The sequence below is a fragment of the Chrysemys picta genome, chromosome 12, assembly GCF_011386835.1.
Source record: "Chrysemys picta bellii isolate R12L10 chromosome 12, ASM1138683v2, whole genome shotgun sequence".
NCBI lineage: Eukaryota > Metazoa > Chordata > Testudines > Emydidae > Chrysemys > Chrysemys picta.
The window spans coordinates 44,598,632-44,623,311 of record NC_088802.1 but is presented as its reverse complement, the minus strand read 5'-3'; the positions used below and the strand labels follow the sequence as shown (position 1 = coordinate 44,623,311).

Sequence of the window (24,680 nt, the reverse complement as noted above, 5' to 3'; positions counted from 1 at the left end):
ACCCCACATTTACTTCCCCCCACCCCTCGCTGCGTCTCACCAGCAGCCTGCTTCCCGCTCTCGTGCTTTGTTGGCTCTCCCCTGCGGCTCCGCCATCGCAAATAACAAACAGATTTCAAAGCCCCCGTCTCACATTGATGTAACATCAATACAAACGGAGATAAAAGCTCAGCGCTCCAGAAACAGCTGCCGATCACACAACGCCGGCTTTGCCATGGAATATTAATTGGGGTATTAAAGGGAAAGTCTCGCTAGTGCAGCCTGAAAGGCCAGGTCAGCAGCAAGGCTGCTCTGGCTCCGCCGCTGGGGGATGCAGGGAATGGGCCTGGCATGGCTGGAGAGAGCGGAGGGGGATCTGCTATGCCCATCTGAGGGAATCTGCACCCCTCCTCTGCATGGTCCATAGGGCAATGGGGGGATCATTGGAGGAGAGCAGGTGTGTGGGACCAATCCCCCCATATTCAGACCGAGATGCCATCTCTACTCCTTCTGTGGCTCCTACATGGGAGCTCAGCTAAGGAGAGTGGGGACGACAGCCACATGTTCTCCTCTCACCGCAACATGAGTTACCTCTCCCTGAGTGGCTATAAAAACCTCTCAGCAACATTTACTCCCAACAGCCGGGCTGATGGGGGCCCAGTCAACAGCAGCTGCGGGACCTAGCCTGCAGGGCACCTGGGCCTCGGGGAGCACGGGAAGTCTGAGCTCTGCAGGATCTCACCCTTTCTGTGGATCCTCACGTTCCAGCTGCACCATTGTCCATTCCGCTCTGCGGTCGCTCCCAGCAAGGGGTGCCTGGGGCACAGTGGGGCTCAGCTGTGGAGGTGACCTGGACAGGTGACACTGCGGAGGCCAGATGGCATAGCAAGGCTGGGATCTAGCTCAGCCTGTGCGAATCGTGCTGCTCACCCTGGCCGGGGCAGATGAAGGAAGCGGGGGGGGAAGGCATAAGAGAAGGAAGCGTGTCCAGCATGCCACATGCCACATCACATGGATGCCAAACTATCTCCCCCCCGCCCCATAGCGCTCCATGGCTCAGCTGATCGTTATGTGCTGGATTACTGTGCAGACAGCATTTATCCACCCCAGACAAGGACAACTACTCCCCTCTGCCTACAACTCAACGATCCCGCTACATCCCTTGCCCTCCCCATTCTCATGTCTCAGCCTTCCCTGCATCTCCTTCCCCAGCTCAGCTTTCCCCTCTCTCCCCCGCAGTCTGGGCCTCTGCAGTTGAGTCTGTGCATAACCAAACCCCTTCCCCAGCCCAAAGTGGGTCACAATGCCCATGTGGTATGGCCTCTAGTTAGCAGGCAGTGGGCCAGGTGGTACCTGGCACAACAGACAGGCCTTTGGGCCTCCCTTCGTAGAATTGTGTAGCAGGTGCAGCAGGAGAAGACAACCCAGCCCTCCCTTCCCACCCACACCTCCCCCGCAGCTGCAGTGAGCAGGTCACACAATAGCTTCACCATTCAGGTCTCCTGGTTTGCACTGATCTCTCTGTCTCTGCACTTGCTGTGCTCTGACATTTATGCTAATGGGGGCAGGATGGCAGCAGCGTTCCTCAGCCTTCCCCCGGGGGCTCATTAGCAGACAGCTGACTAAGTGAGGAGGCCCCCATTTGTGAAGGGTTGTGGAGCCCCTTCTTCAGGATAATTGCCTCCCGGGAGCCAGCTCGGCTTCTCTGACACACACACTACGGGCACCAGCAGCCTCCTCATGCTGGCCCTGGCAAGCTCAGCCCCATGCCTAACAGTGACTCTTCAAGTACCAGCCTCTCATGAACCCTCGCCCCAGCGCTAGGCCCTCACTTACGTGGCCTCTGGCCTTGGAACCCCTCAGACCTGCCTGTCAGTGCCAGGCCTTTGTTTATAGGGCCTGTGGCCACACAGCTCCTCTCACACACTCCCCTCAGTGCTATGGCTGCACTTGGTTATAATGCGTCTGACCTAGGTGGCCATCCTCAGTGTGAGGCCTTGAGTCCCATGAAATCTCATTCTGAATTCCCCACAGCCATGGCTGGCTGCCCTGGGCTGGGAGAACAGATGGGCCTGTTGGAATCAATGTGCAATTGGCCAGGATGGCTCCACTGAGCATTATTTTGTAAAACTGTGTTTGTCTGAATACTTGGGGTTAGTGGGGCAGGGGGTCAAGTCGGGAAAACCCCATTCTACTTGGCTTCTTACCCCACATGCCTCGCCATGATGTTTCATCACGGCTCACAGCTGAATAGAAAGATGGTCTTGGGCTCCCCTCCGCTCCCAGCCACGATGCATGGAGCATCTGCCCTGCCATTTGTAACTGTACAGATCACCTCCGTATCGCCCACCTCAAGCATTCAAAAATCATGACGTTGGCTTAAAAATCATGAGATTTTAAAAATAATAATACATTTGGGGTTCTTTTTCTTTGCCTTCTGGGTTTTTGAGTACGAGGGTGCACCGGGGTAACATTTTCAAGTTTTTCTCTAAAATCAGGAGAGCTAGTAACTTTTTTGTTTTTAAGATAAAAGCTGAGTAGGAAAACTTAGATTCACATGATTCTGGGAGTTGGGGCTTTAAGACAAACACAAAATATCACAAAACTCACAATAAAATCATGACACTTGGCAACACAGTCTCCTCCCCAACTGTTCGCAAGTCCATAACACTCCACCATTGATGACAATGACTGTTTGCAGGGAAAAGTAACATTGGGAGATTATCTAATGCAGTTTTAGTTTCTTTTAACGCTATGGAGCAGTTCGAAACAAAGAAAAGGAACCATGTGACCTGCCAGTTCTTTGCAAACCACCAGCAAGGAAGGACCCCACTGACCACAGCCTGAGAACCATTCTTATGGACAAAAAGACAGACCTGGTTCTTTATTTCAGTCAGCGAGCAGCAGTGGGCACCTATTGATCTGAGAGCGATTGACAGGTGAAGGCTAGAAGGACAGAGACACAAAAATGAAGCCAGTATGCTTCAGTATTCCACCCTTACTATGAGAGAGAGAGAGAAAGACTACAGAATTCCCCCTTTAGTAAATATGCCATAATATTTCTCGGATATTAAAAAAATACAATATACTATAGTATGCTACTATTAAAAAAACACCACCATAGTCTACAGAATTCCTCCTGTATTGAAAAAGGCATCAGAATCCCACAAGTGACCACCCTTATTAAAACATAGCCCAGGACATTGCAGTAGAGGGGTCTGGCTTTATAAGTGTCTGTGGTGTTGCTAGATTATCCTGCAGTCACTGCAGAATACTGTACCTTGACTTATAAGGGATGACAGCAAAGATTTGTAAAGGTATTTAGGTGCCCAAAGATGGAGACAGTTGCCTAGTGGGATTTTCAAAAGCACCTCGGTGCCTAACTCCCACTGGGAGTTACTTATCTGCATCTTTGAGTGAGTTGGGGGGGAGCTACCTGTGAATGGGGGGGGCAGAGGGATAGAGGGGGGCTACTGAGACTGGGTGGGGGATGATGGGGGAGGCAGCAGACTCCAGACTGGGCAGGAACATCCTCTCTCTTGCTGGGCCCATTCCAGCCCACTTCCTGCTCTTTGGCCTGATCCTGGGTGCCATGGCAACCGCTCTGGGTCCTGCTCTCACCTCGAACCCCATGCCCGGGCATGAGGGAGTTTAGGCAGGGGTGGAGCCCCAACAATCTTTCCATGACAGAGGCTTTAGCTTTCCCCTGCTCCCCTGGGTCTGTCACCCCCCTGTTTAGCTGCCTAAATACCTTTGAAAATCTGGCCACCAATCCTTTACGGAGGCAAGGCACCCCTTAGTTTCGACAGGCATTTTGAGGGAGGAAATACTTCAGGATAAACTCTGAAGCTAGTCATTCTGCAATGGCACTTTGCAACAAGGATGAGTTAGATCAACGCTCTGTCCCTCCTAACCCTGCCCTCTGACACAGACCCCACACACCACGAGTTACCCCACTGACATCTCCATTAACACCGAAGCTCACAAGCGCCATATGCCGGAAGCCTGGGCACAGCATCCCAGCATCCCAGAAGGAGACACCACAGGCCCCATTAAACACAGAACACGATCAGCATGGGAGTCACTGAGCAGAAACTTTTCACATCGCTGCTTCTTGTCATGTCTGTGCACCGTGGCTGTCAACAAAACCTTAATGTAATTGTGCAGACAAGCAAGGGGTGGAAAACAACAGTTTCAGCAAATCAACGTAATTTGCAAGGAAATTGGTGAGTTACTGGCAGGAACAGTAATGAGGAAGGAAGCTTCTTGGGGAGAGTTTAACTTTTTGCTTCTTATGCTGCTCTGTCTCTTGGGTCATCGGCTCAGTTGCTCCATGAATTCAGCCATTGACGGGAGAGGAGCATTTGACGACAGGACAGTTTGACACCTCTTGCCAAGCCCCAACGGAAAAACAGCTACCCTTCCAGTGGAGTGAGCTTCCTCCCAGCAGTGCCTGGGGAACACCACCTCATCTTGCAGCCTGCATCACTTCCCTGGGGGACCTCTCCTCACAGCTGTGACCAGGGCGTACCTTGTTCTCCCACTGTGTGTTTGTTCTTGCTGCAAAGCCCTGGAGAATTCCTACTTCTCTAGTGATGCAAAGGGTGCCCCTTCATGCACTCATTCACTGCCATGCTCTATGGCCGCTGTTCTCAAACTGAGGGTTGGGACCCCATTTTAATGGGGTCTCCAGGGCTGGCATTAGATTTGCTGGGACCTGGGACAGAAACTGAAGCCCAAGCTCCACCCCCACTCTGGGCTGCAGACCCCCCCTCCACACTGGGGGCAGCAGGGCCCGGGCTGCAGACCCCCCCTCCACACCGGGGGTGGCGGGGCTCAGGCTGAGCCCCTCTGCCCCCCTCTCCGAAGGTTCGTGTAGTAACTTTGTTGTCAGAAGGGGAAGTTTGAGGACCCTTCTCTATGGGATCTCCCTGGATTTCAGCACTGTGAATTTAACAACTGTGCCTGCGTCTGGCTCAAGGATTAATCTTACGGGTGCTGACACTGATGTCTTCATCTGTCAGGAAGAAACCAAGCCTTTTTAAAGTTTCAATTGAGTTAAAGCAAGAGGCTGCATCCCCAGAGGCCAAAGGAACGGGCTGAAGCAGATTGATATATGTGATTTTTTGGGGAGGGTGTTTTACTTATATTCAGCTTCGCTGCGCAGGTGTCTCTGTGATTTTCCCATCCACTGCCTGTGCTGGGAAGGCTCTGGTCTTCCCGCCATTCTCTTTTTTCATGACAGACCCTCCCCAACTCAGCTCCTGGCCCTTTAAATAGACGTTTTGCCATGGTGCAGTGAGGATTGTCTCCTGTCTTAACCTACATTCCTTCCTTTTCAACTCAGCATGAGCAATTAAAATTTAAATAAGAGGCTCTGCACTGCAGCAGGGACTGGTGGGGGGGGGGGGGGCGATGGAGAAGGGAGCACCCTCTCAGCCAGGCTCCAGCAGTGCCACCGCCCTGGAGGTGAGAATTTATTCCATTCCCAGCTAACAGCTCCAGGCCGGCATCGTCACAAAACACCCTTGGGATGGCAGGGTCAGGTGCTGACGCTGCTCAGAGTTGGAAGGACTATACCATGCTGAGAGCCTACAGAGAGAAAAGCCAGCCCCAGGATTCTGCTCCCTACCCCCAAACACTCAGTTGGTTTGGCCAGTAGGTCATATCAGAGAGTTCTCAACAACCAATTGGCAGAACGGCATCGTGAATGCCCAGCACTCTCCCCCATTGTCACAAGTGAGTTGTCTACAGTGGATGTGCGCTGGGGCAGATCAGTTGTGGAAGGGCACCTGACTAACTCTGGTTTGCACTGGGTTGGCAGCTAGGGGGCGCTGAGCTGGAGCTGGGCATTGGGGCATTAATTTTGTGCCTAGAGAGGGCAGCGTGTACCGACCAATGTTTCTGGGATCTGTCTGAACACAATGGGGCCAAGTTAACATTGCCCCAGAAACATTAACATGTGAATGTCTGGACCCTTGTATTGCAACCCTTCCAATTCACATTGAGGTCAGTTCAGTTTCTGCACTGACATTTCCTTGTGTTTGTAAATATGCCGAAGGGAACGCTCTTGCCCGGAGCTAGAGTGGCTGGATTAGCAAGCCTGACAGCATAGGTACTGCAACTATGGATGCAGGGGGTGCTGCAACACCCCTTGGCTTGAAGTGGTTTCCATTATATACAGGGTTTACAGTTTAGTTCAATGGCTCTCAGCACCCCCACTATACAAATTGTTCCAGCAGCCCTGCCTGACACGTCTTTTCCAGCGCTAACCTCCGTGATCTGAGAAACCAGAAGTGTACACCCAATCCCACTGTTGCTAATCCCAGGCATTCAAAAATCAGATTGGCTTAAAAATATAATCAAATGGGGGCTTTTTTTCCTGGCCTGCTGGCTTTGGCATCTAGGGGGCACTCAGGTCACCTTTTTTCCACAACAATGAGGGCTAAATTCTTTTTTAAATGAAAGCCAAGATTCTCATCTAATCACCAGACTCCAGGATCTTTGAGAAAAATACCAAATGTCTCAAGATGTGTGATAATCATGAGAGTTGGCCATGCTGCCATCCTGATGAACTTCCCTTTAGAAGGAGACGCTTGGGATTCAAGACTTTTCCCATAATAGCTTCTGAAAGTCAGGCAAACTAGAGAGCAGCCCAAGTGGCAAACTTTGCATCCAGTGTTTGCCCTGAACTCTGCCCAAGCTTGGGGAGACTCCGGTGAGATCAGGGGGGTCATCTTGGCGCATAGGAGCCAGCTGTGAAGTTTGGGGGCTTTCCGATTTGAAAGTCTGGGTCACCCCATGATAGAGCTTAGGGCCAGATGTGAAAGTCAGGTCTTTCCCCAAGTTGGAGGGTTTGACCCTCTGTCCAATGGGAACAGAAGTTCCTGGGAGCAATCATTTTGCATGGCCCCACATGCTAATGAATCGAAACAAGACAATGCAGGCTAGAGCAAATCACTGGAAACATTTAAATGTTAAGAGAAACACACACACACACACAAATCCAAAGGGTCGACCATTAACCTCCTGGAGCAAGTGAACCATAAAGCCTCTGGCCTCAACATGTGAAAACCAAGTGCAAAGAGTTACAAAGGAATTTCACAAAACTGGGCAACCAAATGGCAGACGAAATTCAATGTCGATAAATGCAAAGTAATGCACACTGGGAAACACTTCCAGCTATAAATACAAAAGGAGGGGGTCTAAATAAGCTGTTACCACTCAAGAAAGAAAGATCTTGGAGTCATTGTGGCTAGTTCTCTGATAACATCTGCTCAATGTGCAGCAACAGTCAAAAAAGCGAACAATGTTAGGAGCCATTAGGAAAGAGACAGATAACGAAACAGAAAATGGCATAATGACATACCTGGAATACTGCATGCATTTCTGGTCACCTCATCTCCAAAAAGATACATTAGAATTGGAAAAGGTACAGAGAAGGGCAACAAAAATGATTAGGGGTATGGAACAGCTTCCAGACAAGGAGAGATTAAAAAGACTGGAACTGTTCAGCTTAGAAAAGAGACAATTAAGGGGAGGATATAATAGAGGTTTATATAGTCATGAATGTATGGAGAAAGTGAAGAAGGAAGTGTTATTTAGCCCCTTCATATAACACAAGAACCAGCGGGTCACACGATGAAATTAATAGGCAGCAGGTTGAAACCAAACAAAAGGAAGTACTTCACACAACCTGTGTATACTTCTACACAGTCAACCTGTGGAACTCATTGCCAGGGGATGTTGTGAAAGCCAAAAATATAACTGGGTTCAAAAACGAATTAGATAAATTCATGGAGAATAGGTCCATCAATGGCTATTAGCCAAGATGGTCAGGGACACAACCCACGTCCTGGGTGTCCCTAAACCTCTAACTGCCAGAAATAGGGATTGGATGACAGGGCGTGGATCACTTGATAATTGCTCTGTCCTGTTCACTCCATCTGAACCATCTGGCACTGACCACAGTCGGAAGACAGGATACTGGGCTAGATGGAACATTGGTCTGACCCAGTACGGCCGTTTTTATATTCTTATGATAGATTCCCAAAAACAGTTTGGCCTTTTTTAATTATTATTCTCTTTCCCTTTTCCAGGACAGTAAAAAGTGCTCACGAGATGAGGTGCAAAATTCCTTCTTGACTTCAAAGACATTTCTCCTGGCCAGTTACTCCTGATTCCTGGCATACTCCGTTGGAAAGCTCTTCACGCAACCAGCTGGCAACGTACAGTACAAAGCTCTTGCTTCCCCTGCGACTCACGCTTCCAGATTACAGCATCTTTTTGTCGAGGTGAAAAGGAAAGTAGGAAGCAGCCTGCGTTTCAAAGGGAGCCTGACAATATCAGAGAGACTTTGAAAGTACTGTGCTTCCCTGTTTGCAAACAGAAATGGGGTAGGGGAGAACACCAAAGTTTACATTCCACCAAAGGGATCTACTGTCATTAAAGATGCCCCATTCTGCCTAGAAGGAAGAGATTGTTAAAAAAATCTCTCTCTGATCTCCATGCAATAAATAACATGAACGCCTTTAAATGAACACAGAAACCAGGGCTGCCATGATGATGAAACATGTATCTTCCTTCCTCCATGTCATGGAACCTTCTGCTCGGACACATGAACTGCATTATGGTACCTCCAGCATCTGGAAGACTCAAGCAATGGGACACGACTGCATTTCCTCTGCTAGAGATTGATCCTGCAGCATTGGAGTTTATGGGAGTTTTCCCATTCAATAGGAGCAAGACCAGTCCCCCTAGGGCTGGTCAAACCGTTTAGTGATGGGAAAATTGGGTTTTTTGACTAAACAAAAATGTTCTCTAAAAGTGTCTGTTTTCCATGGAACTTTCAACTTTTCATCAAAAAAAACCAAACACCCAAAAACCAAAATCTGAAAAGTTTTGATTCAGAAATGCCACAGTTGTGTCTTATTGAAGTTGTAGTTCATGTTCCCCCTTCCCTGTTTCTCCTCTATGTACTATGCTCCCCAGTTGGACTACATCTTCCATGATGCAACACCGCCAGGACTCCCATGATGCACTGCAGCAGCTTAGCAAGAAGGGAGGCCATGGTGCACCATGGGCAGTGTAGTCCAGCTAGGAGAGAGGACTGGAGCCATGAGGCACCCAAACTGCAATTCTCATAAAGCAGCATAGTGGTATTTCTGAATCAAAACTCTTCAACTTTTGACATACCCACAAAAAAAATAATCAAAACCCAAAACTTTTGGCTGAAAATGTTTGGTTTTCAGCCAAAAGTTTTTGGGTTTTGATTATTTTTTGTGGGTGTGTCAAAAAGGCAGTTTTCTAAAAAAACAAACAAAAAACAATGAAATGATTCCCCACCTGTTTTCATTGAAATTTTCCATAGGGAAAAAACCCAAAACATTTTCCAACCAGTCTAACACTGAGACCTGGCAAAGCATCCAGGAGAATCAAATACTCCAATACAACTGCATTACTGAGCTATAGCATAGTTTCTGGCAGACTAAAACACCAAGCTCTGACCTCCTCATTACCTCCCCAATAACACAACATGCAGGAAACTAAAACAATGACACACAACTGCATTATTTCTGCTCTACGACAGCATTCTGCAGACTACAGCACCCAATTACCTCTGCTATAGCATATGGACTGGCTCACCTGCATGTCTGCCTGCTACTTGTATACACACTGACTTATTACACCAAACCCCAGCTTCGCTTCTTACTCTACTGCCCATGTAACACAGGGCTGTTAATATCCATCAGTTGCCTCCTGTTTATGTCATTTACCTGTATAACTCTGTGTATTCTCTGTACCTGTTTAAAAAGATAAATCAGTAAATAAAAGACAGGGAAAGCAAGTTGGCTTATTGGAATTTCAACCTTAGCCCAGCATTCACTGTGATTCAAGAGCAAGGTAATGTTTCTATCCCAAAGGATTGCTGTTCCTATTTCACAAAGCCAGCAGAGGGGCAACAAGAGACCCACTTTACACTGCACAACACCCTAGTGTGTAAATCGTTCTTCTGAGGGCTGGCAACCATCTTGTCTTCCAAAAATGCTGCCTCTGAGCAAAGGGAGCAGTGAGCTGTTGCCTGCTTTTATAACCTGCAGCCTGGTGGTTATAGGACGGCTTCAACCAATCAGAATGGGGAATAAATAGGCACATATAATGAATCCTCCCAGGTCTCTCTAGGAAGTTGGAGTCTGTCTAGAAGTTAGGCAATTCAAGGCTCTGAGGGGCAGCCTAATGCACCACAAGTCAAGTGGATGGACATTATAGTCCAAGCAGCCCCTCCTGGTGGTTCACAGAATGGAACATTTCAAGAACTGCCCCATAGGGGATCTGTGGCGAGGAGCTAGGGCAATAAAACAGTCTCCTACACACAGGTCTGCAGAGTGAAACCTTTGGACTAAGCCTGACCCCAGGATGGGTAGTCAGCAATTCTGCTTTGCTGTGTGATCAGGGACAAGCCATTGGGCCTCTTTGTGCCTTGACTTCTCTGTCTGTGTCATCCCCATCCACACCTTGGAAAGGTAAAGTGTTATTCAGCTGTTTGTAAGTGCTAAATGTTGGTTTCATTGCAATAAAGTTTCAGTAGCAATGGCCAGTCAGTAGCTACATTGGATGCACTGCCCATTGCTCCCCCAGCTGCTGCGGGCTCTCTTGCTGGCTGTTAGTTTGTGGGGGCACATCAGGCTGCTCTAATCTCCTTTTGACTGGCACTTCTCAAAGCAAATTGCTCAGTCACCAGGGTCAGCCGAGCTCCAGGTTTGCTGCATGTAATGCAAATAGAGCTGCTAGGCGGGGAGTGAGGCTGTTGCCATGGGGTCCAGAAATGTCATTCGCTAGTTCCCTTCTAGGAACAGCAGCGGGGTTCGGAGACCCCGCACCTCTCTCTATCCATCACATGCCCAGCAGAGTCATTGCCTCTTCTTTCCAGTGTCACACTGTCCCCTCCCCTTTCTGCCTCCTGTGCAGTCATCAGTCCTAGGTGAACACGCTCCTGAGGAGCTGAGCTGGGAGTCCAAGGGGCAAGCAGCTGAGACTGGTATCACCCAGGCGACAACAGGGCTGAGAGGATGATGGTCAAGCCAATGTATCGGGTCCTCATTCTCTTACGGTGGACCCGATTCTGCTACACTTACTCCGGTCCCTTGCTCCCATGGGTAACCCTATCACTGGGCTGTATCTGTACCTATGGTACCAGCCAGCACAAAGGTAGCAGGTCAGGCCCAATAGGGTTAGTTACTAGAGTAGCATCCCTCTGTGACGTTGTGCAGTCTATATGGTTTTATAAAAACATGATAATACGTGAATATAATGTAACTGGGATAGTTTTAGAAAAATATGGTAAAAAGTGAATATAACGTAACTGGGATATGCTTCATGGAAAAGGTCTCTTGTAAGGTATCATTACAAAGCTTATAATCTACTGAGTGTGATCATCCGATTTGTGTAAATGTACCACTCTTGTATCTAAAACTAGAAATGTAAAATATAACTCTGAGGGCCTATTGTAATTATGTAAAGTGTGGGCCATTAATGATGGTTTGGAATCTTGATGACTCCCATTGTCTACAGATGGCTGTGTTTACCTGTGAGTCTTCCTGTACATGTGTGTGCTGACAAGTGAGTAATGAAGTCTTGCAGTGACATGTGATCATGTCACCTGAACTGGAATCCATCTTTAACCTGGTGCTTTTCCAGTGAGGGGGGGGTGGAAACCCAGAGGGACAAAGGGTTCCCGCCTTATGCAAAAGATATATACAGGGGTGGGAGAGGAGCCATCATGAAGAATCCCCTAGCTATCACCTGAGCTGGAACAAGAGCTGTACCAGGGGAAAGAATTGTGCCCAGGCCTGGAAGGTGTCCAGTCTGAGAAAAACTTACTGAAACATCTCTGAGGGTGAGATTATTTGTATTTAGTTTGATTAGACATAGATTTGCGCATTTTATTTTATTTTGCTTAGTGACTTACTTTGTTCTGTCTGTTACTACTTGGAACCACTTAAATCCTACTGTCTGTATTTAATAAAATCACTTTTTATTTAGTAATTTACTCAGAATATGTATTAATACCTGGGGGAGCAAACAGCTGTGCATATCTCTCTATCAGTGTTATAGAGGGCGAACAATTTATGAGTTTGCTCTGCATAAGCTTTATGCAGGGTAAAACGGATTTATCTGGGTTTAGACCCCATTGGGAGTTGGGCATCTGAGTGCTAAAGACAAGCACACTTCTGGGAGCTGTTTTCAGGTAAACTTGCAGCTCTGGGACAAGTGATTCAGACCCTGGGTCTGTGTTGGAGCCAGATGGGAGTGTCTGGCTCAGCAAGACAGGGTGCTGGAGTCCTGAGCTGACAGGGAAAACAGGAACAGGGGTAGTCTTGGTACATTGGGTGGCAGCTCCCAAGGGGGTTTCTGTGATCCAACCCGTCACACCCTCCATCACAGCCTGTTCCATGGTGATGGTTAGAGGCCCCTAGATCTCTTCTGGCTCCTTTAATTAGGCAGAGAGCCGGCACAGGAGTAGGAGAGGCAAAGCAAATGGGAGAGCTACAAAGAAGGGAAAAACAAAGGGGAGATCAAGCAGTGCCACAGCTGGAAGACTGAGTGCTGACTAATTCACCCCCTGCTTTCCCGACACAGCTGCAGTGCCCAAGAGGGGAGGGGCTTGCCCCAAGAACCCTCCCTGGCTTCATGCTCTGCTAGCTGCCTTTGGTGTGGGAATGAACTGCCTGCCTGCACCACCAGTGAGGGGGTGTGAGCGCAAGGAAGACTCCACCGCACTGAAGGAAACATCTCCCGTCCTCTGGCCTGACAATGACTTTGCTTTTAATGGGAGCCAGTGTCCCAGCCCGCTCCTGCCCCAGGCACCACGTACCCAATTAGCCACGCTTCTATTTTCTACCTGATACGGTTTGAGCATGTGTTTAAAGTGACCCACGCGGAACTCTCTGAGCCCAGGGGAGTCAGGCTTTAACCGAGGGATGCTATTAGCCCCAACCAGGCACTTACGCTGGTTCCCAGTGGTGGCAAGAGGGAAATGGAGCTATTTGCTCCCACTTGGACCAAAACCAGCAGCCGCTGCAGGCTGCACCACTGATTCTTAAAGACCCCACTGCACATGAGTAAACGCCCCATGACACAGGGAATTAGACCCGGGGTTCCCAAACTGAGGGCTGCGGCATGGTCCGCCAGTGTAACTGTGTTCTCCAGTCAAGCTCTTAGTAAATCTTTAACTCCATGCGACTCATGTGAGCAAAAGCTATAGCAATGAAACGTTTTGAGCTGTATATGCTGGACAGAGTATAGAAAACAACTTCATTTATTTATAAAAACCCAAGCTGCAATATGTCCAGTTGAATTCTCGCGAGTACAATGATGCATTTCACTGCAAGGTAACCTAGCAATGTCCACACAGGACGCCACTTACAACTGTAAAAAAAATGGCAAGCAGTATTTCTCTCTGACTTGGCTGGATTTCTTTTTCAGAAGGAAGAAGAATGCACGGGTGGAGAAGATGATGAAAGTCCTGGACCATCTACAGTGACACAAAATGAGCCAACCAAAAAAATAAAGTGGTAAGAAAATACCATGAGGCATGCTTGAAGTTTGGATTCTCTTTTACCAGACGGGTTGAGTACCTGTTGCCTCAGTGTGTTATAACAGAACTGTTATTTTATATTTTTATGTACAATATTTGATTTTTTTTAATTAGTAGAGAGTATGGTTCAGTCTTTACTTACAAAACCCTAAAATCAGATTTTACACTAAAAAAAATATTGAAATCACAATAGAGGGTTCAAAGTTTAAAATCAACAAATAACTGTTTTTTAACAATTTTGTTAACATTGTTGTGTTGCTTATTGTTCAGTTTTTACATGATACAATTCTACATTGTTTGCCCTGTTTGAACACCACATTTTGCTCTCAAGGTGTTTTTTTAAAGTGTAGCTTTACTAAAACTGTTTGGTTTCGAAGAGCTTAAAGCCGGTCTTTGAGTGCATATTGCTAGGGATTTCTATCCTTACAACTGTTTACATTAAAATGAAAAGGAAACATGGGAATTCTTTATTTACAGTGTTATAGTTTAGCTGTATGTAATAATTACAATTACTAATCATCCTAGTTGTTAATAGTGGTGTTAATAGTGGGCCCGCAGTGCCTAGTGAAGCTGCACAGGTGGGCCACAGGGAAAAAAGTTTAGGGACCCCTGAATTAGACCACACTGCCTGTGGCCCACTCGAATTAGCCACTGCTGCGCATGACTGCTCACAACTAGACACTCCTCTGCATCCCCCTTGACACTGGCTAGACGAGGGCAGTGCTTCGCAGCCTTTTCAAAGGGCAGATCCTTCTTTAAGGTAAAAAAATATTGTGACCGTCCTTGCATTTACGATCAAAGTATGAGTAAAACTGTATTCATGCTAACAGTGCTAATAAACCTGTTTGTTTGATTTGTGCGTGTGTGTTTGGAGCGGCTGACGGAGAATCCTTGACATTGAAAGGGGAGGCTGTGCAGGGAGTGAGACTTTCTTTGTTTTCATTTGTAATAAAATTTCCAGTGCCTCCCCTTGCCCATGCCTCCGCCCCGCGCCCTGGATTGCCTTACACAACACCCACCCCACTCCCAGGGATCGCAACCCACCAGTTGAGAAACATTGGAGTAGGGGGAGGGGAAGTCAGGGCTCCTGGGTTCTATTCCTGGCTCTTCCTGTCTAACCTGGGCAGATGAATCTCGCAGTGCCTCAGTTCCCATAAACAGGGAAAATGCCACCTCCCGGGGTGGTGCAAACCTACATAAGAAAAGGAACAACCTGATTGGACATTGCTATGATTAGATTCCACTGCATGTGGACTCTTCATATTTGACTCAACTGCATGGTTCAGATTAGAACTGACTGCACCTGTCCCTGGGGATTTGAATGCCGGGATCATAATCTGCCCCCAATGGGCAGTGCTCTTGAGAACTGTGGAGTGTGAGTCTTCCTGATGAGGAGGAGGAAAGACACTGTTACAACAGAAACACAAGGGCTAAAACCATCTCAGAAGACAGAGCTGCTCACGGATGGGGGCGGGGGGAGCCAGCAGGGATGGAGGGCTGTGACTGCTTGTCAGTTTCACTAAGAACAATCCGGCGGGCGGCTTGGGCAAAAGGTGACTTTATTGCAGAGTTCTGCGCTGCGTCCGTGCACAGTCACCGCGGCTTTCTCGTTAGTCTATTTTCTTTCACCTTCACCGAGACGGCAGGGTGCACGGCGAGGCCACGGGCTGACAGCTCACAGCAGCAGCAGCTTGCGCAGCTCCTGGGAGGAGGTGACGGGCAGGGAGCAGGCAAAGTTTTCACAGAGATAAGCAGTGGCTTTTCCCTCTTTTCTCTCCAGGGAGGAGAGGAAGGGCAAGTGGTGGTACAGGAATCCAGTGCTGTCCCCGTCCGCCAGCATCAGAACCTGGGATACACAGAGATGGAGAGGGTCAGGGATGGAGTGAGAACACAGTCCAGACCCAGTCAGCTCCCCTGGCCCCCCCGCGGGAAGTGCCAGTGCTGACTGCATCACACCTAGACATGCTAGGAGAGGAGAGGATGGAAGGCGAAGAGAACCAGATACGGATCTTAGGGTATGTCTCACTGAGCACAGCCCCTTCGATCACATCCCCACACACTTCACTGGTGCTATTTACTAACCTCTTCGAAGGCTGAAGGGACTGGGTATGTTTAGTTTGGAAGAGAGGAGATGGGGCGGGGACATGCCAGCTACTTGAAAGGCTGCCATCAAAAAGATGGAGAAAAGTTGTTCTCTCTTGCCACAGGGGGCAGGACAAGAGGCGATGGGTTCAAATTCCAGCACAGCAGATTGAGATTAAATCTCAGCAAAAACTTCCTAACTGTAAGAACAGGAGGCCAAGGGCACAGACTGCCTAGGGAGGTCACAGAAACGCCTTCACTGGAGGTTTTCAAAAGGAGGCTGGAGAGCCACCTGTCTCAGGTGGTTTGGATGCAACAAAGCCTGCATCTTGGCAGGGGGTTAGACTACATGACTCTTGCGGTCCCTTCCAGTCCTATGCTTCTATTTCAAAGAGATCTGGGCCCTACTGACCAACCCATGCTGCCAGAAGAATGTGGGACCACTAACTGCCCCATTTCTAGCCCTGTCCCCTTTCCTGCACCCCCCCTACATGGCATATCCTGCCTGACTCAGCCTGCTACCCCTCCTCCCCTTGTGCGTGTCTCCCCTGAGGCCTAAATGCCCGTTTTCCCCTCTTAGCAACAGAAATGTACGGCACCCTCCTGACCAGAGTGAGCATCGGAGCATATGGCCAGAGCTCCTCAATGCAGGTCACTGCATTGGAATGGTGTCCCTAGCCTCTGTCTGTCAGAGGATGAAGATGGATGGCAGGAGAGAGATCACTTGATCATTGCCTGTTAGGTTCACTCCCTCTGGGGCACTTGGCATTGGCCACTGTCAGTAGACAGGATACTGGGCTAGATGGACCTTTGGTCTGACCTGGTACGGCCATTCTTATGTCACTCTCCTCTCATTGTATCTGTGGTAATTTAGGGCTCCACCCTGGAAGGTGCTGATCCCTGCCAACCCCCACTCAAGCCATCCTGCTGGTACATTGAAAGGGCTCAGCGTTCGGTGAAGGGTGTCACACAGGGCTTGGTGTGGTGACGGTGGGGCCTGAGGAGGGCTGGGCATGCACTGCTGAGTATCACGAGAGGTTGAGTGTGCAGTGATGGGAGCTGTTCATGGAAGGGCTGGCATGCAGGGAGGGGTACTGTCTGTGGGCTCAGTGTACAGGGAGGGGTACCGCCTGGGGGCTCGGTGTGCAGGGAGGGGTACCGCCTGGGGGCTCGGTGTGCAGGGAGGGGAGGGGTACCGCCTGGGGGCTCGGTGTGCAGGGAGGGGTACCGCCTGGGGGCTCAGGGTGCAGTGAGGGGTACTGCCTGTGGGCTCGGTGTGTTCTGTGTGTGGGTGCCTGGGCAGGGTTGGCATGGAGGGGGCAGTAGTGCCCAGGGCTAAGTGTGCAGGGAGGTGTGTTGTGCAAGGGTGCGCTGGCATGCAATGAGGGGTACCGCCAGGGGGCACAATGTGCAGTGGGGGGTGCCCGGCCGGGTGCTCGATGCTTATTCGTATGTGTAGCTGCACAACCCCTCCCTGTCGGCTCCCGGCTGGGAGCGGCCGCATGGGGCCCATCGTGGTGCTGGGCCGTGTGCTAGGGCAGTGACTAACTCTGCCGCAAACCCACCCAAGTCCTGTTTACCCGACGAACAAACTGTGATCAACAGCGCTGCTGGCAACACCCCCGCTGCCCAGCAGGCTTCAAACTCACTTCTCTAATTGAGCTCAAACGGCGTTAATCTCTTTTAAGCCATGCCAGCTTCCTGCGGGCAGGAGTCAGAGCCGCAGCCCAGACAGACCCAAGCCGGCCTGAGAGTTAACGCTCCCCTCAGAGCCCTGCGACATTCGACAAGGAGACGATTTCCTAACTGGGGCAGACGCTAAATAACCGAGTCCCCCTCTCAGGCCAGTGGCTGCATGTTCAGCACTGACTCCCTTTCCCCCGACACCACCTACAGAGCCCAGAGAGGGGGACAAATCTTCCAGCACGCCAGACAGAGGGGGGACAAAGGCAGGGGGCATGGGGCAGAGCAGTGCTGGTGCAGGATGCAATGACACCGGGAGGCTGTCCAACAACCCTGCCACTGGTGGCTCATGGCTAAAGCTAAGGCTTTGTCATGGATATTTTAAGTAAAAGTCATGGACAAGTCACAGGCAATAAAGAAAAATTCAAGGAGGCCCATGACCTGTCCCTGACTTTCAGTAAAAATATGCATGACAAAATGGGGAGCTGCGGGGTCCCCACGGCTGGGCAGTTGCGGGGGGAGCTCCGGGGGCCCCCAACGCCCATGGGGGCCCAGAGCTCCAGGGTCCCCCGCCACTTATGGCTCAGAGCAGCAGCGTCCTCCCACTGCCTTGCTGCCCGTGGCTGCTGGGAGCTGCAGGGTACCCCCACAGCAGCTCAGGGGACCCCATTGCCCCAGGCAGCAGGGGTACCGCACAGTTCCCAGCCTCCCACCCTAACCCAGCAACCACCACACAGATCACACCCACACCCCTGAGCACAGACACACTCCTGACACCAACAAATGCCTATTACCCTAACCCAGCAACCCCCACACAGATCACACCCCTCAGCACAGACACACCAATACAACCGTACACATCACACTGATCACACCACTAACCCCTAAACACACACACACTCCCCAGCAATAGCATACCCCAACCCCCTCACGGATCACATCTGTTCTTAAGCACACATACACACACACAACCACTGACACAACCCTCACACCCTAATGCAGCAAGCACAGCACAGATCATACCTTTGCTCCCCGGCACTGACATACAACACCCTAGAGCAGCAACCACTGCACACATCACCCTAACTTGCGCTTCCACACAACACACGTCAGTTCCCCACCCCAACCACCGCCTACCAACTCCCCCAAAATCCCACACACTGCACCCCACCAGCACAGCCCCACCCACATCCAACTAAGCCTGCTTCAAACCCTGCGACCCATACACCTCTCCTAGCTCCTTTGCTAAAGCCCCAGGCTTGCCCCGGACTCCTCCCAACCAGGCCTCAGCCTGCTCCGCACAGACCCGGCTAGTCTCCCCCGCACTGTCCTCTCTGACATGCCCCAAACTCCCGCCCTCACCCCAACAGCTGTCCTGCCCCAGTCCCCTCCATCTGGGCGGCAGGTCCCCTCGTCACACAGCAGCCGCTGCTGCCCTCTTACGGACCATCTCTCTCTCCCAGGGCGCTTCCCATTCAGCCTGCTCCCATCTCTTCCACAGGGGCCTGGAGCTAGCTGCCCCCTCCCTGGCTGGCAGGGCCCCCTCCCCTGTCCCTGGCTCCAGCTCAGAATGGGCATCCTTTCTCTCCCACCCCCCTACCGCCTCCCCCCAGTGCCCCACTGGCTTTGTCTGGAATTAATTCCAGGAGTGATTAATTACCAATTCATATCCAATCTGATATTCATTATTCATTTTCTCACAGCCTCCCTGAGGTCCTCTGGCTGGGCCAGGACAAAGCAGGGCCGGCGCGCTCGCGCTCCGTGGAAGAGGAGATAATGAAATCCTTCATAATTACCCCGCAGGCCATTAGCAGGCCAGGGAATTAACCCAGGAGCAGGCTCAGGCCCCCGCCCGTGCCAGGCCTCTGGCAGTGACTGAAATCTGCCTGCCACCGTCAGGACACTGCCCTCGGCCCCTAGCACTGGGCAAGATTAGGAGGAGAAGACACCAACGTCTCTTTCCTCCCCAGTCCACCAGCCCCTGCTGGCCCGGAGAGTGGGGAATCCAGGGCATGTTCTCAGAGGGGCAGTGCAAGGAGGACTGCAGCTCACAGGTAAAATCTGGACTCCCCCCTTCTAGCCAATCAGCAAGAGCCCCACAAGCCTAGTCCACCTTCAGAGTCAGAGGAGACTTCAATGAAGGGCTCATCCACCTCTTTCAGAGAGCACAATAAGAGCCACACAACCACATGGGGCAGCCCGAGACCCCCTGGCCTACTGAATGCAGGGACCCTTGAAAGAGTAACGGCAAGAACTGCACAGATGCAGCTTCCTTTGAGCTCAACGCGTGTTACAAGAGTGGGGGTGACTCTAAGAGCAAGCGTCACAGCGGGTAAAGGACACATTCTCTGGGGTGGGGGAAACTGAGCCACAAAGCAGGGAAATGACCTGCCCAGGGTCACAATGCAAATCAGCGGCAGGTCAGGAACAGGGTGCATGACTCCCGGCTCACTACAACCAAGGGTTGTAAGCTGTAAACTCTCTAGTGTAACCATAGCCTAAGTTGTATAGTTTTCTGCTTCACTTCTTGTTCCCAAGCTGCCGGGTAGCATTGCTGATGGCTGCTAAAGAGATGCCATGCTCTGCCCCAGAGTAGGCTGCACTTTGGAGGGGAGGAGAAGTGAGCCTTCAGGCCCTACATCTTCCATCAGTTGGTGAAGTGTCTAAAGGATGAAAGATGCTAGATAAACGAAGGATGCTACCGCTATTAACCCCTGGTTATCATGCACCTTTCCCTGAAATGTCACCATATAAAATGACAGGCCTGAGATTCCAGGCGTGGGTCCCTGTTACCCCAGCTCAGCACAGCAAAGGGTTAAATGAACATGTCCTTCTGCGGCACTCACTGATTCCTCCCTCCTCACAGACCAATGGCTGCTTTCTTGCCCCGGGTGTCCCCCCAACCCCCAACACTGGTAGCCAATGTAAATTCACCAGCTCTCTCAATCTCAATGCTGTTTTTTCACTACGGCAAGGATTTCGCTGTGATGTTTGCGAGGAATTAATTACTGGAACGACCTAGTTAATTACATCAATGCAGCCGAGGCTAGCCCCCAGCAGCCTGCCAGCAATGGGTGGGCGGGCGGGGGCGTCGCGTTGACGTCTCTTAAACTCCAGACACAGCTGCTCCCCAGAGCCCCGCCGTCTCCAGAGCGAGAGAGGGGTGGAGAAATGGAGTGCGGTGGGCAGGGACCCGGAATGGGTGGAGACGCCTGTGATGAGCTTTGGGCGAGCGGCCTCTGGTGGGGGGAAAAGGCAGTTTGGGCCCAGGCTGCCACGCGTCTCGTTGGACAGGGAAGTTGCTCTGGGGTCCCGGTGTCTGAACCTGTCCAAATACTGAGCAGTGTGGCTGAAGGCTTTGCCCCTCCTCTCCTTTAGCTGAGGTGGGCAGCCGGGGAAAAAGAGCCAGTTAACTGCCAAGGCGCGTAACGGGCTCCGCACAAAGAGGACGGGAAGCAGGCCGGAGAGGCGGCAGCGCTGCCAGGCACATCCAGGGATCCCAGGGGGAAGCCGTGCTGAAATCCCCCAGCCAACGGTGCCCCAGCTCCAGCCCTTCTGGATTCGCCCGCCCCACACTCGACCATGCTCCCTGGTGGGTTCCACAGAGCTCACGCTCCCTGCTTGCCCTGGGGAGAATGGAGCCCTCCAGCCCACTCCCTGGATGACCCTGGGACTCTGCTCCCACTTCAAGGCAAGCCTGTACCCTGGACTAGCTTTATCCTCCCTGCGGGAACTCTCCTGGGGCTGGTTCTCCTTGCCCTGTACTTGGGGCAGGCACGGAGACTGGTGCAAGTGGGCACGGACTGCACCCCTTGGTAGCATTTGCATGGGGGCCAGAGACGGCCTGAGGTGCAAGTGTAACCTAGCGCTCTGTCCCCCTCTAGTGGGCAGGGGAGAGACAGGCCCCTTGAGTCTGCAAATAACATCCCATCATTAAATCTCTCAGAGCCTTTCACTGCCAGGTCATTCTGCTGAACCCAGCCCCGGCTGGTAATGACTGGAAGTGGCTGGGAAATGAGTTGATGGTCTCAGTCCAGTTCCTGTGGTGACCTGGGAGCCGTGGAGACTGAGTTAGCAGCACTTCTCTCGTCCTCAGAGGTGGGTTTCTGCAGGTCACACCAGAGGCACACGGGCAGGATGGCGTGGGGGGGCTTGGACTGCTGCTGCCTGCACTGCCGATTCTGGGCACAGAGAGGACGCCAGCCCTAGGGCTGACAGCCTGGCACCTCTCAGCAGCACAGTGTGTCAAAAGCCCCAGCAGCAGCAAACCCTGTTGCATCCATGGGACCCAGCAGCATGGAGGCATCTTTCTTCGGGCTCCTGCCTGGAGTTTCCTGCGCACTTAACCTCTCAGCTGCAGCAAGGACAGAGCTGCCCCCTCCCTCCAGTGGCAGCAGAGACGCTGCGCCTGGCTCCTGCTCTGGCCGCAGCTCCGAGGTAGCGACTCACAGGAGACTCAGGACACTTCAGCTCCGATTCTTCTGCTTTCAGCCCCGGTTAACCAAAATGCGAGGGGGCAGGTAAGCCCTAGTACGACAATCCAGGAGGTGCTTGTGTTCAGCAGCTCTGTCTCCTTGTCAGACTCAATTACACGTGGAAGAGACAGGATCTCTCACCCCAGGCCCCGGAGACAACAGAGAGAGAGAGGCAGCTATCACCAGGACGGGTGCAGGCCTCTGACATCCTGTCCATTATAGATAGGCTGAGCAGGGCACGGTACTCGCTCGCTGAAGACACCAGCACCGGGAGAGTGGACCCTGGTCTGTGTAACTTGAGATGTTCTGATCCAAATTTTCCCAAGCTTCAGGCGGGTTGGAATCCAGGGTTCTGGTTAGGCCCATCCCTATGGAAAACTGACAAGAGCCCCTCTCACATCCCCAACTAATAAGGATGTCCAGACTGGGTCAGACCCAAGGTCCGTCTAGCCCAGTATCCTGTCTTCCGACTGTGGCCAATGCCAGGTGCTTCAGGGGGAATTAACAGAACAGGTAATCATCAAGTGATCCATCCCGTCGCCCATTCCCAGCTTCTGGTGAACAGAGGCTAGGGACACCATTCCTGCCCATCCTGACTAATAGCCATTGATGGACTTATCCTCCATGAACTTATCTAGTTCTTTTTTGAACCCTGTTACAGTCTTGGCAGTCAGAAGACCTTGGACGGAACCATTTTCCACTGGGAAATGAAGTTCCCTCAAAATCAAAACGCTTCACAAAATCACGTTGATTTCATAGAAATTTCATTGTGGAGAAAAATCTGGGAAAAAGTTCCGCCAACATCAAAGAATCCCGTTTCGACGTTCTCAAAACAAAAAGTTTTGATTATTTACCCGGGAACAACTTTTTGCTTCAACATTTTTAAATTTTGAATTTTATTAGAGATTATGAAATTCAAATCGAAATAGAAACAAAACGTTTCGACTGATCTGAAATGAAGCTTTTCTTCATGGAGAACTCTGAAATTTTTGCATTTTGTTCGGCGTAGAACTTAAACCAAATTTCAAAATCTCGTAATCCTCCTGAAACAGAGTTTCCGTCCTCCGCATAGTGCTACGAATGACACGATCGACAAGTCAGCTCCCCATCCTGATGATGTCACATTTCACTTCCTGTTCAACAGGCTGTTGTCATTTCCTGTGTGTTCTCCTACATGTCATTGTTTATATCCTGAGTGACACAAGGCCGCTGCCCATTCCTCTGCTTGCATCTCAACAATGCCATTGTTCTCTTCACTGGCTGTGCTCAGGAACTAGCAACTCATACCTGGCTGTTCTAAAAAGCACTGAAAGTTCATTTCAAAGCACAGCCGTCTCTCTGCTGAGGCTGTCCTTGTCTCTGGTTTACCAGTCAGTCAGTCTCCAGGGCTTCTCTGCTCTTTTTACTGGACTCTTTTATAGACACATGGAAAGACTCCAAAGTAAGTTATTTCTTCCTGCATTCTGCAAAGTGATTCTAGAGACTGGGGTGTGATGCAACAACAGGGAAATAACACGTCATGTCAGAGGCAACGTTTATTTAGAGGAATAGGGAAGGAGCCTTTTAGTGCCACAATTTTCACTAGGAACCAAATGGAAACCATGCAACAGGACACTAGCATGTCATTTAATTCAATATCCATTGGCAGGACCGGAGTCAGATGAAACCACAAAGAGGATAACCCAAATCCATCACCAGGTGCAACCCTGCTCAGGCTCTTTTCTATAAGGCAGGAAAAGGGAAGGCTCCAGGAGATCAACAGGAGCACAAGAACAACAGCTGTTGTTAAAGGAGCGGGGGAGGGCACCTGCTCTGGTTCTGCTAACCGATCTGCTAAAAACAGAGATGGCTGCTGGGTTCTTCATGCACTAATAGTTGTGGCCGACAAACAATTGGGCAAAAAATTCTCAACCTTCCTCCGCTCATCAGCCAAAAACCAGCTGTGGTTTCTTACCCTGCTCCCAATCCCACAATCCTCTGAGGTCACAGCCCACAATCCTTTGACAACCCCAGAGACTAGGCCAAACATGGAATGCTCGGGCGGTTGCCAAGGAGCCCACACTTTGGTATTTTAACTATCTCCACAAGTCCAGGCTCTGACGTGAAACCCATTCAAGGGACCAATCTTCCTCCTGCTCTTTCCTGCCTGGTACTGCGGGGAAGGCAAACCCAAGAGGCAGGGGCACTGGAATGGGGGGAGGGGGGGAAAGAGGAGGAGCGAGCGGAGGCCAGGGTCTTGGGGGGAAGAGGCGGCACAGGAGCAGAACCTTGGGGATAAGGGGCAGCATGGGTGTGGGGCCTCAGAGGGAAGGGGTGGCATGGGGCGGGGCCTCGGGCTAAGGGGTGGTGCCATAGAGGAAAGGGGGCGGGGCAGGTGGGGTCACGGTTTGGGCGTAGGTGGCCCTCCCACTTTTAGGGAGTTTCCATCGCCCGTACCAAGAGGAGCAAGAGATATTCCCTCACCTATCTCTGCAGTGCTGGAGTGAATGTCTCGAACAGCTGGGCTTTGGCTTCCAAAGCTCCGTGCTGCAGTTGGAGGCAATTGAATTAAACAGCTAGAAAGGAAGTGAATTTCCTTGCCATTTGATTTGCTCGCGCTCCCCGGTCGGTTTGTCGTCCGAGTCCCGCTCGCAGAACCTGCTCAGGTTGCAGAGAACAAAGGCTGGCACAGCTGTTGAACAGGGAGCAATTTATTAACAGTGGCACCAGAGGACTCAGCCTCCCGCTGCCAACACAGTACGTTCAATTCCGGCAAAGTGGGTCACTGGCTTTAATCCTTCCAAGGGAGAGAGGGAGGAAAGAGACCCCGCGAGCAGAACAAGGACTGGCCCAGGGCACACTGGAGCCATGGGACAGGCCAGCCT

General features: G+C 50.9%; 1 protein-coding gene across 7 annotated transcripts in view; it reads right to left on the bottom strand.

Annotated features, from left to right (window-relative positions):
• Positions 1 to 13,577: 13,577 nt before the first annotated feature.
• Positions 13,578 to 24,680, bottom strand: part of SPATA20 (spermatogenesis associated 20) — a 35,643-nt gene continuing 24,540 nt past the window's right edge. For 5 of the 7 annotated variants that reach the window (XM_008177542.4, XM_065563505.1, XM_008177543.4 and 2 more), the window contains one exon: positions 13,578 to 15,422. In XM_008177542.4, coding sequence (XP_008175764.2) covers positions 15,252 to 15,422 — 171 coding nt within the window. In that variant the 3' untranslated portion in view covers positions 13,578 to 15,251. Of the gene's footprint in view, positions 15,423 to 24,279; positions 24,488 to 24,680 lie in introns of all 7 variants that reach the window. The other 2 variants (XR_010591882.1, XR_006173898.2) reach the window with 1 other exon arrangement.